This window comes from Capsicum annuum, chromosome 3 (genome assembly GCF_002878395.1).
Source record: "Capsicum annuum cultivar UCD-10X-F1 chromosome 3, UCD10Xv1.1, whole genome shotgun sequence".
NCBI lineage: Eukaryota > Viridiplantae > Streptophyta > Magnoliopsida > Solanales > Solanaceae > Capsicum > Capsicum annuum.
The window spans coordinates 5,394,821-5,406,959 of NC_061113.1; the positions used below are offsets into that span (position 1 = coordinate 5,394,821).

Sequence of the window (12,139 nt, forward strand, 5' to 3'; positions counted from 1 at the left end):
AGGCTAGAAGCACAGGAGGTAGGGAAGAGGGATAAGTTCAAGTATCTCGGGTCCGTGATCCAGAGTAACGGTGAGATTGACGAGGATGTCTCGCACCGTATTGGGGCGGGATGGATGAAGTGGAAACTCGCATCGGGGGTGCTGTGTGATAAGAAGGTGCCGCCCAAGCTTAAAGGCAAATTCTATAGGGTGGTAGTCCGTCCGGCCTTGCTGCATGGAGCGGAGTGTTGGCCAGTTAAGAACTCCCATATCCAAAGAATGAAGGTGGCAGAAATGCGGATGTTGCGCTGGATGTGTGGACTGACCCGAGGGGATAGAGTTCGGAATGAGACTATCCGGGAGAAGGTTGGTGTGACTTCAGTGGAGTGTAAGATGCGGGAAGCACGATTGAGATGGTTCGGACACGTGAAGAGGAGGGGCACGGATGCCCCGGTCCGTAGGTGTGAGAGGCTAGCGTTGGATGGTTTTAGACGGGGTAGGGGTAGACCGAAGAAGTACTGGGGTGAGGTGATTAGGCGGGACATGGAACAGTTACAGCTCACCGAGGACATGACCCTAGATAGGAAGGTATGGAAGATGCGAATTACGGCAGAGGATTAGGGCCAGTTCGGGTCGCTAGTGTAGGGAATAAATTGGTGGGGGTGTATTCCTGTTATGATTCCGTATTCAATGTTCCGTGTTCCGTGTTCCATGTTTATTACGAATATGTGTGCTTTCCTTCTGCTGTATATTCCTGCATTCCTGCTTTACTCTGTTTTATATCCCTTATGGGTGCCGTATCTATGTTATGTCATCTGCTTCTGTGCTGTACTATGTGTTTGTGTGATATCTCGTGACTTGAGCCGGGGGTCTTTCGGAAACAGCCTTTCTACTTCATCAGAGGTAGAGGTATGGACTGCGTACATCTTACCCCCCCCAGACCCCACTAAGTGGGAATACACTGGGTTTGTTGTTGTTGTTGTTGTTGTTGTCTTGTTCTGTATTAACAGCACTTGTAATAAATGTACCCAACAGTCACTCACCTGAGTGTTTGCAGCCTTCATGGTTGTGTGACTTGTGTCCCCGGCTCGTTTTGTAAAATCGGACAAACTAGGCTTTCAATGTATATTTCCGAATCAGAATAGGTAGTTAACCCAACAGTTTTATTAGGTGAGACAAAGTCATCCTCTAGATGGTATATCCTGACTGTTGATCCGAGCATAAGTAAAATTTCACCTTTATTTGACTTGATAAACAGTGGCCTAATGTCATAAATATCATGAGTTTTGATGGTTAAAATATTTTCCCAAGACTCTTTGACTCCATATTCCTTCAAAACCCACAGCTCTGCGGAAGAAGTAAAGATGGAAAGATCACTTCCGAAGACTCCAATCTTCAAACGAAGATCTTCTCCATAGCAAGGATGATTCAACGTTGCCCATTTCTCATCAACCAAATCCATAAAGATGATCTCCCCTTCACTTGTCATCCAATGAATCTTCCCATCTACCGACTTAGCCAAATCACTCTCTAGATCTCCACTCTGGAAACCATCAATTTGTCTCCCAGAATCACTCTTTAAACTGTATATTTTGACCGTAACATCTTAGGGATAGTCACCATTGTCGATAAAAAGCAACCCTACTACCTTGTAGTCATCGTGAACCTCATCATATCCAAAACCGTAGCTGCAAGTATCATCATCATTCAATTCAGTTCCATGATCAGCCAATGTCCTGTATTTTCTAATTGTCGGGTTCCAAATACACAAGCCTATGTCCACAACTTCAAGACAAATCAACCCATTGACAGAACCCACAGTCCAAAAAACAAGAGGTAGTGTTTTTCATGGGATAATCAAAGTCATATGCCTCAGTAACAAAGTCCCCATCAAGTAAAGACCTAAGAGGACAAACCTTAGGATCGCGCGGAGGATGAGAATCCCTCAATATAATTCTATGGTATGTGTTGTCCTTGTTATTAGCAGATAAGTTGAGATGGTTCTTGATAAAATCAGGGCTCGAGATCAAAGAAACCCAAGACTTAGAAACAGACTTGAATTTTAACAGAGATTTCACTGGAAGCCTTACGAGGATTTCAGTGATGAGTTCGAGTGGAAGAATAGGAAGTGTGAAAATTGAATCAGAAGTTTGAATTGTGGGTTGGTGTCGTTTACCGTGTTGATGGGAGGCTTCATCTCCTACAGATTCCATTTGAAGTTCCATTTTTGTGAGAGCCGTCAGGACAAGTTTCTTTTCTCTATCCCAGTCCACTACAACACTGTCACATCCCCAAATAACCCCTAAGCGTGACTAACTCCCGCTAACACCACTTGCCGGAAGAACCAATTTTTCTTACATTCACAATGTCCATAAGCACTGAGATAAAAACTTATGCAACTCCAAATGCATGAAATAATTATTAAACGCAAAGTAATTATCCACACGATTATCGTAATACGATTTATGTAAACAACAATACTTAACTAATAACTCTCTAGCCTCAAATCCCACACCAAGACCATGGAGCATCTAAACAGAGTTACATGATTTCAACTTTCGGGCATACAAACCCAACGAAAAGAAATATAATCTAAAAATAACTAAAGATGGATGATAGCCTCCACGAACAATGCAAAGGCTCACCTCAACAATAGAATCCACACGTAAAGACCGTTAGCCACAAGTTTCTCTCAGCAACCATATCTGCAGATGTGCAAGGAGTGAGCTATATATAACTATAACCCTGTAAGATCCTCAACCCACTACTTTAATACCCCTGGAACAAGTCTTAGAAATTACAAGGCACAACAAAATACATAATAATATGCACACAGTGCCTCTTATAAGGTAATGCTCAACAAGATCCAAATGGAAGTTCAAAAAGCCACTTTGTATCTCAACTAAACCAACTCTCACGAATTGTCATAAACGGTAGTGAAAGTGATCGACCTAGCACTCCGACAAGTCCACGACAGCATATATAATGCCCCAAAAGTCTTCTACGGCAGCATGTACAAGCCCCTAACATATTAGGGCAGCAATTGTATGCCCCTAACATATTAGGGCAGCATAAGTATGCCCCTAACATATTAGGGTAGCTATGTATGCCCCTAGAGACTATAGCAACAACGAAGAAACTATGTTCAACGCCCTAACATCCCCTCACACATTACCACTGCGCAGTTCTCACTATACTTCACAAATACTTATCCATAACTAGTCAATACCACCGATCCTACCAAGCCGCACGCTTGTTCAAACACGTGGACTAGGTAGAAAAATACATATCTATTTTTATGAAGCAATTTGAAAAGCAAGCATCGAAGTTTTAAGTCTCACTTACCTCACACTAACAATCCAAACACCCCTTCCAATATATATCAAAACTATGCTCCCGCAAAACTATGTGTTTGTGTGATATCTCGTTACTTGAGCCGGGGGTCTTTCGGAAACAGCCTTTCTACCTCAGCAGAGGTAGAGGTATGGACTGCGTACATCTTACCCCCCCCAGACCCCACGTAAGTGGGAATACACTGGGTTTGTTGTTGTTGTTGTTGTTGTTGTATGCTCCCGCAAATCCAAATCACCTCAAACTACATCAAAACGAGTTTAAAAAAAATGAAAATCCTTTATGTGGGTGTGACTAATTTTATTACGTTTTCTTTAAAAACAAATAATACAACAGAAGAACAATTAGAGAAACAAGTTTATCACAGCAGTGGTCTACCAAGGCAATTGAACAGTAGCTTATTCCTACGCACAAATTTTAGGGTTAAAAAAACTGCCTAGTATGAAATATGCAAAAGAATAGCAAGTTTCTTCCACCAATCCTTAAGCAATTTAGGGAAATATTCACTGCCTCCTCTAACTCCAATCATAACTTCATGATCACATCATCATAATAACATTCAGCAGCTAATTCATACTTTTCATTCTCAATTTAATATATGTGCAACTCTACGACAAAGAACTACAAATAAAATTCGTACCTTATCACTTTATGAGGATGCCTGCTAACGTTGCTTAGATACGCTCTGTTGTTTTCTTTCTCTTCTTTTTTTTTCTATGCAGCTTGGAGCTTCCTATGGAATAATGGGATGAGTTATGGAAATTCTGTATGTTATGATCTTGGTATATATATGGAAATAGTCAAAAAATATTTGAATAGCTATGCAAAAGTCTTTTGCTTTCTCAACATTATATAGGAAAACAATTAGACTCTTCATCCTCAAGTCTCTGCTGAGTAGTTCATCTTTCTTTTTCGAAAAGAAATATACTCTCTCCGTTTCAACTTGTTTGACTTACTTTCCATTTTAGTATGTTTAAAGAATGACACTTTCCTTTTTTTAGCAATTCTTTCGATTCAACTTTCCATGTGACAGGTTTAAGACTGGTACTTTCCTTTCTTTAGAAACGTTTTAGTTTCAACTTTCCAGGTGACAAGTTTAAGACTAACACTTTCCCTTTTTAGCAACTACAAATAAAATTCGTACCTTATCACTTTACGAGGATGCCTGCTAATGTTTCTTTGATTCTCTGATGTTTTCTTTCTTTCTCTTTTTTTTTTTCTACGCAGCTTGGAGCTTCCTCTGGAATAGTGGGATAAAAAAAATAGCTCTAGTGTTCTATTTGTTGTGTTTTTAACGTGAAACTGAAGAAGGGAAAAAGGTAAGGCTTTTAGCTTGCTCCCTTTAATTTCCTTAATTACTACCAATTAATCCTTTATTTAAAAATAATAAGTTGGGCTATTACAAACACTACACTTTTATACTGCCCCTCAAATTATTCTTTTTCCCCATTTCACCCTGTAGTTACTCCATCGTTCACTTTGGACTTTGCACGCCCCTTAGGAAATAATGATTGATATAAGGATTTTGTCATACGTGGCACAATACACTGAAGGATCCGCGTAGGCACATGTGTGTGCCATGTAGGCACTAAGGGTGTCAAAATTACACTTTTTATTAGTTCAGGGGTAATAAGACTCCCGTTAAGTTGAGGTGTGTCTCAGCCGTTTTGGATATAGCTAAAGAGTGAAATAGGGTATTTTCTCCCATATTAATTGATGTTTCATGTTAGGTCTTGGAAAATAATTTGAGAAACAAGTAATTAATGCTAAGTGCAAACTAAGAAAAAAAATTAATTGTCTTTAAAAGTGATAATCAAATTTTGAAATAGTGGAGAAGCAAAAGTGAATAGAGGCATTATTATTTTTGAAGACTACAAATACCTTAATTGGAATGAAGCTCCGATTGTATATATATCAATGATGGATAAATTAGTTTAAAACCTTTCCTAATTAAGTTTCTTAATGGGCGCATAAAAGAAAATCACGACAAATCCAATCACTTTGGACCCAATATATAAAAGTTTTTGATTTTTAATTACAATAACTAATTATTTACTTGTGGTATCATCTTGCTTTTTTAAGTTATAAAGATTTTAAGATTATATCCCCCCTTGCCGATGATTTTTCAGTCGAGCTCATCACATCAAACTTGCCTAGTGCAGTTTACATTTTTTATTTTAAAATATAAATTACATAGAAATAAGCAGTAGGTTTTTCTATAAATCAGATTTATGTTGTTTGCCCATATAAAAAAGGCTTCTGTGACTTTTTCAGTACCACAGTCCAGTGAAACTCTCAAATATTTTTTGCAACACACAAACCGTATTTTCTCAATTTCCAATGGAACATTCAATCCTGAAAGTCCCAACACTTCCATTGGAGGTTAGCATTGAAATCCTCTCGAGGATTCCAGTGAAATCCCTCTTAAAATTTACATGTGTTTCAAAATTTTGGCTTGATTTGATCTCTAGCCGTGAGTTTATCAAGTCTCATCTTGAGGTATTAGCTAATGACAAGGACAATACTCACCAATGGCGGACCAAGACTTTTCACCAAGTGGTTTCAATATATAAAAAATAAATGCGCAACAAATGAAAAATGTGTCTGTTGTAGCCTTTAGGTTGCTGCTCAAAAGTATTATAAAAAGGACTGCTTAAAAAGTTTTATAAAAAGAACTGCTGCAAGTTAGGTTTGAACTTGCAACGTGGACTTCCAAATTTGAACCCACTTCCACTGGATCAGCACCTTAACTTGTTTAAAATGGGTTCAAATTTAAATATATACTGTTACACTTATAAGGACTAATTATATATACACATATATACGGTATAATTTTTCGACGATGTGGTTCATACGGACAAAGGAAGCAATAAAACTTAATTCAGATTGTGTTCACAAGCAAATTGATAGTTGCAAGAAACTCTCAGAACTACTCATACTATTACTAACAAGTATATAGGAAAAAATGATGCAGAAAGGGATGAGAATCCATACAAAACCAATGAAATCCACGACGAATGCAACTCGAGTTTTGCAGATACAACAATGGATGCAATAATGAACAGAGAGTTGATCGTATAAAGGTGTAATATAGTCAAGAAAGCATAAAAAAAAAAGGTGGGAATCTAGACTCTGGCGACGTGCTTTGCTTACCCATATCAATGAGTATATAATTATAAATATATTATCAAACAATATGTTTGAGTTATGGAAATTCTTGTGAACAATCAGAAAAGGGATGTTTTCTATTTACATTCTCGACTCTTAAAAAGAGCGACCATAGCTTAGCCGCCTTATCCATCATTGAAACTATATCCATGTCACACTGAAAATGCGTACGTCAAAAACCCATGCAACAGTGTCATACCCAGGGTTTCAATCTAGTGGTAAGAGTGGACTTGTGAATTAGGCGCACGTGACATTTTTGAACACTACAACAGACAAAATCATTATACTTAGGTGGAAAAGTATTTTGCCATGGCTTCTAACATTTCCTTTTTGAACTGCTTTGAATTGTTTTTCCTTGTCTGGCTGCTGAAGGTCTATCAAAATTCGGAAACCTCTCTGCCTCCCAATGTAGGGGTAAGATCTGTGTATACTCTACCCTCGTGGAATTTTAACTGGTATATTGTTGTTGTTGTACCATAGATTATTTAGTGAAGGTACATTGGGTCTATAGCGTTGTCGGTGACGAAAAAATGATCTCCTGCGACCACTTAGAATTTGAATAGAAGAAAATGATATTACATAGATGTTATATCATGTGATAAACGTTGTATAACTAAAATAACATTTAATGGACTAAAAAGTCATATCTGTCATATGTAATTCAAGGCATTGGGTAAAAACTGAAATACGTAGTTGAATTATATATTTGCAAGTAATAAGTACAAGTAGTAGCTACCATTCATGGATCTCTACTTTTTTATATAAATAACAACCAAGAAGTACAATAAAATAGAGAGGCAGCCTATGGAACAGACAGTAATGGGAAGACCAAGTGAATGTGATAAAGTAGCAAACATACCCGTTGCAAATGCAACTACAACTGCTAACATTGACAAGCACTGGAAAATACCTGCGAGATCATAAAGCTTACTTACAATTTCCAAACGTGAAGGAGGTCTACTTTCATCTGCCATGAAGAAGTAGATGAATATGGCAACAGCAGAGCATGTGAAGGCAATGGCATCGGAAACAACAAATGCACGAAATGTTGTTTTCCTTATTAGAATCGCCATCCCTTTATTATGGTTATCGGGGTCGCTCTCAAAACCTCCTGGCAATGTGATACCAGCGGCGAAAGTGACAGTCATTATCAAAGTGGCCACGACAATATGGATTTGAGCTGACTTCATAATACTTTCTACTTCTGTTTGATTTGCCTTTCTAGCTTTATCGTGATCATCTTCCCTCAGTGGCATGTACTCGTTCTTCCGCTTTACCTCAAAGTCACGTTTTCCAAATCGGCCAATGCTACACAAATCCCGCACCAATTTCTCCTATTTTCATCAATAGTACAATTTATATTCAGCTAGATTTCTGAATCCTGATTGCAAAAAGTTTTGAAACTCATTCTTATTCTACTCTTGCAAGGACAAAATAACTTCAGTAGTTATCTAAAATTCTATCAAATAGTATCGAAGATGATATTTCAGATTAGTATATAGTACGGAGGCATTTGAACTTGAAAAGGAGTATTTGAAGTTTTGTGGAACTACTTGTGTTTGGACAAATGCTGAAGATTTGTGAGTGAACGCGAACCATTCTTTCAATATTTGACATAATCTATGAACTAGTATTTCAATATTTCACCAGCATATACTCAAGCGCAACAAGTATTTGAAAAACAAATGTGCGACTGCTTACCTTCTTTGTTGTCACTGTGTGTGATAATGCTATATCAAGTGGGGTCTGGTTTTGTTTGTTAAATGACATCTTCTTTGCTCTAGGGTGGTATATTAATTCACGTACATGGTTATCAGAGGCAGCAAGCAAATGGAGAGGAGTGTTGCCGTCACTATCTAGCTCATCAACAAGGCTGTCGCACTTACCAGAGTCTAATATGACGCGGACTAACTTGTCTTTATTGTTCAATATGGCAACATGAAGAGCATTTTGATTGTTGCTGTTAAGCATATCCCAACAATCAGGGCAGTGATTTAATAGCTCATTGATCATGTTTACATCACCTTCACTGGCTGCAATGTGAATTGCTGTCGCCCAGTCATTTTCACTGCCTGCCGGAAGGTATACTAAAGATTTTTTCCACCCCAACATATCAGAAACTACGTCTTCCAATCCGAATTTAACAGCATAGTGCAGTGAATTCCAACCCCATAAGTCAGGTTGCTCGCATAAAGCCTTATTCCAACGCCATCGTGATCTAATGCAATCTGGATGTGTCAACACGATAAATGCATAAATAAAGGGTTAGATCTTCTCGCAAATATAGTTGCACGACAGACATTACGAAATCATCAACAGATTATGGGAAAGTCAACTGAAGTGAGATACTGATACAGCAAATAACAAAAATTATGTACCTTTGTGTTCATGAATTACTGCTGCATGCAGCGGCGTTCGATTAGATGGACCAGCAGCATAAGTTGGTTTCTTGCAGGATTCCAAGATATTAATCAAAGCCTCATGAAAACCAGATTCAGCCGCCAGATACAGTGGCGTCTCCTGTGGATGGTTAGGCGGAAATTCAAATTCAGAACCTTCTTTCACCAAGAGCTTAACCACATCTAGATGTTGGCTCCGCACGGCCTTGTGCAGGGCGGTATCTCCACTAGCATCTGTCATAATCGTGAGTTTATCATTAGTATTATGATCTTCGACACATGCAAGTAGCACACGGACAACTTCAGTATGCCCTTCGTTAGCTGCTATGTGAAGAGCGGTTTCATTTTTCTTGTTTTGACAGCATAACATTGCCGGAGTAATCTTAAGGACTTCTGCTGCGAAATGGGAGTGGCCATAGAGAGCAGCGACATGAAGGACCGTGTTACCCTTTGGAGTGACTTGGTAGCCGTTTTCTTCATCCCTTTTCAGATGATCAGCAAGTAGAAAATTGGCATCTCCGATATTGCCTCTCATCGCAGCACTGTACAAGATTGGATCCATTCCTTTTGATAATCCTGTGAGTCCTTTGCTTTTTCTGGGTGAAACATTATTATATATAGGAAAAACTCATTAGATTCTTAATGGATCTCAAAGAAGAAAGGGATCTGGTGTTTTCCTTGATCACAAGAAAGGGATTTTGATGTTTTCGTATTCCACTTTCATGCAAAAACTGAAAGAATATCATGAACATAAACAGTTCTAAGAACTTATTAAACCTCCAAGACAAAAGTAATACTTGGATCTCTTAAGATTCACTTCTTCTTATGATTCTTTTCTCATAAAAACAAACAAGTAGAGTAGTCGATTACTTACGAAACGAACAAAACATGACTACAGTACAAAGAAAATCTTGTAGCCAACTCAAATGTGCTATAGAGGAAACTTACTGAAACAATAATGGCGATCATTGGCTCCCATTTCCCCATGAGACGGGCGGACATTGCTCCGATTCACCTGACTCAACATATGCTCTTCGCGGATCTACAACATCCAAACTGAAAACCTGCAGCACATTCGCGATAATTTGAATTTGAATTCATAAATAGTGAAGAAGAGGTTAATAGAAGGATACCTACAAAAAATGCCCCGGAAAAGGTCTTTTACCATTGTTGCACTAAACACAACCTATTCCCTATGGAGTAAAAGGAAGTGGATAAATTCTTGGAAAAAGATGGAGCGAGCCTATCTAAAATCGAAAATGAAATAAAGAAAATTCCATGAATAGATAGAGTCAATGGTACAACAGACAGCGCTGCCTAGCTGAAATCTTTGCGGAGGGATTCAGATTAGCTATACTGGCACTTAAACAACCCATCCAAAATTGCACGTACTGAGTTTAGCAAGGATTTTTCGATGAGCAGTGTAAAGAAACATACTAGAATTAAAGTTCCAATCGTATCAGAGAGGCAATGGCATATTTGATTTGAGAGAGGAAAACTCCGATCACACATCATATAACTTACTCTGAAGTAAGGCATCTTTAATACATGAAATAAAAAACCATGAACATATTATACAATAAGAATTCATATTAAATTTGAAACATGATGTTGATGACATATCTATTGCTCAAGAACATTATACAAAAAGACTGAGTCTCTATGTAAGTTATGTAGGAACTTTCAGATCACAAGGCCCATTCTTTCGGCAAAGCAACAGTACTTCTTATTAACACACAATATTATCTATAGTAGCTTTCTTTCTCATCCATGGAATATGGGATTCTTTAACCAAAGCAATAGTACTTCTTATTAACGCGCAATATTATATATAGTAGCTTGCTCTTGTAGCATCTTTATCAACTTCCAACGCCAAATTGTATGACTAACACATAAGGCAGCTGCAACATACTTGACTTTACAAGTTAAGAAAGGAACCAAAAAAGAAAAAGAGAAAAAAAAGAGAATATCATCATAGGTTGCTTCTTAAGCACCAAAGTGAATGTCATTTCTCAGAAAGAAAAGATTGCAGTGTAAAGCATGACAAAGCAGTTTTTTTTTTTTAAAAAAAGGAACAGTAACTACAACAGAATACTAATTATAGAAATCGAAGGACAAAAAACTACAAGAGTAATACTACGACTAATTAACCTGTATGGAAGGAAAAGAGAGACAACTCTACCGGATTCGTGTTCTCCATAACCTCCCGTCAAAGGTCATGTCCCCAGTTAGCTGAAACTACATCAAGTCTTGTCTAATCAGCTCGTCCCAATACTTCTTTGATCTACTCTACCTCTCTTGAAACCATTCATAGCCAATCTCTGGCACCTCCACATAGGGCATCGGCTCCTCTCCTCTTTACATGCCTGGACCATCTCAGTCTCGCTTGACGCATCTTGTTCTTCATCAAGGCCACTCATACTTGAATATCTTCATTTCTAATCCTATCTCTTAGTCTCACACATCCATCTCAGCTTCCTCATATCCGTAACTTTTATCTTCTGAATGTAAGCTCTTGACTAGACAACATGAATTATAATCCATGCATACATGCACACTGAGTCTCAAAATCACTTTGCTTCATTCATGGATTATGGGATTCTTTCCCTAAAGCAAATAGTATACATATTACGAGACATGCATTACATATAGGCGAGGTTAATTCCTCTTGTAGCACCTTTAACAACTACCAACACTATATTATAAAGAGTAGCCTTACTAACATGGCTTTAACATATTCCCAGCTAAATGGGATCCCCCTATATGATCATCTTTTTCTCCCATTATGTTCTATTCCCAGACATATATACAGACCGTCATCTGCAGGACTTAAATTTGAAAGATTCAACCTTTGAAATTCTTAAAGCTTCCGCTATGCTCAGGGTCCAAGAAAGGGCCCCACCACAAGGGTGTATTGTATGTGTCAAGAATGGATCTTGGGCCTAACTCAACCTCAAAAGCTAGCTCATGAGGTGAGGGTTACCCAAGTCCATAAAAGCAAACTACCAGTAACCGATGTGGAACTTTTTACCCACTCTAACACCCCACCTCACGCCCAAGGCCCAACTGGAGCTTGGCGCGTGGACCGAGAGCCCAAAACGAGGATGGACGTGGCTCTGATACCATGTCAAGAATTGACCTTGGGCCTAACTCAACCTCAAAAGCTAGCTCATGAGGTGAGGTTTATCCAAGTCTATATAAGCAAACTCCGGAAAAAACTTACACTCACCCAGTGTATACAC

At 38.4% G+C, this 12,139-nt stretch overlaps 1 protein-coding gene and 1 long non-coding RNA gene across 6 annotated transcripts; both read right to left on the reverse strand.

The window, feature by feature from the left end:
• Positions 1 to 2,373: 2,373 nt before the first annotated feature.
• LOC107864300 lies at positions 2,374 to 4,203 on the reverse strand. The gene is made up of 2 exons (XR_007053340.1): positions 3,971 to 4,203; positions 2,374 to 3,574 (listed from the first exon to the last, which is right to left on the reverse strand). It is a non-coding gene; the product is annotated as an uncharacterized LOC107864300 (long non-coding RNA).
• Positions 4,204 to 6,509: 2,306 nt separating this feature from the next.
• Positions 6,510 to 11,672, reverse strand: LOC107865611 (protein ACCELERATED CELL DEATH 6-like). Of its 5 annotated transcripts, none has more exons than XM_047408947.1 (5): positions 9,846 to 10,862; positions 8,877 to 9,493; positions 8,200 to 8,726; positions 7,434 to 7,832; positions 6,510 to 7,045 (listed from the first exon to the last, which is right to left on the reverse strand). In XM_047408947.1, exons 2-5 carry the CDS (start codon positions 9,457 to 9,459, stop codon positions 7,004 to 7,006), a joined length of 1,551 nt encoding a protein of 516 aa, XP_047264903.1. In that variant the 5' UTR covers positions 9,460 to 9,493; positions 9,846 to 10,862; the 3' UTR covers positions 6,510 to 7,003. The 5 variants fall into 5 exon arrangements, with proteins under 5 accessions (XP_047264903.1, XP_047264900.1, XP_047264901.1 ...); XM_047408944.1 differs by lacking the exon at positions 6,510 to 7,045 and adding an exon at positions 11,080 to 11,672 and having other exon boundaries at positions 7,168 to 7,832; positions 9,846 to 9,961; XM_047408945.1 differs by lacking the exon at positions 6,510 to 7,045 and having other exon boundaries at positions 7,168 to 7,832; positions 9,846 to 9,961; positions 10,031 to 10,864.
• Between the last annotated feature and the right edge of the window lie 467 nt (positions 11,673 to 12,139).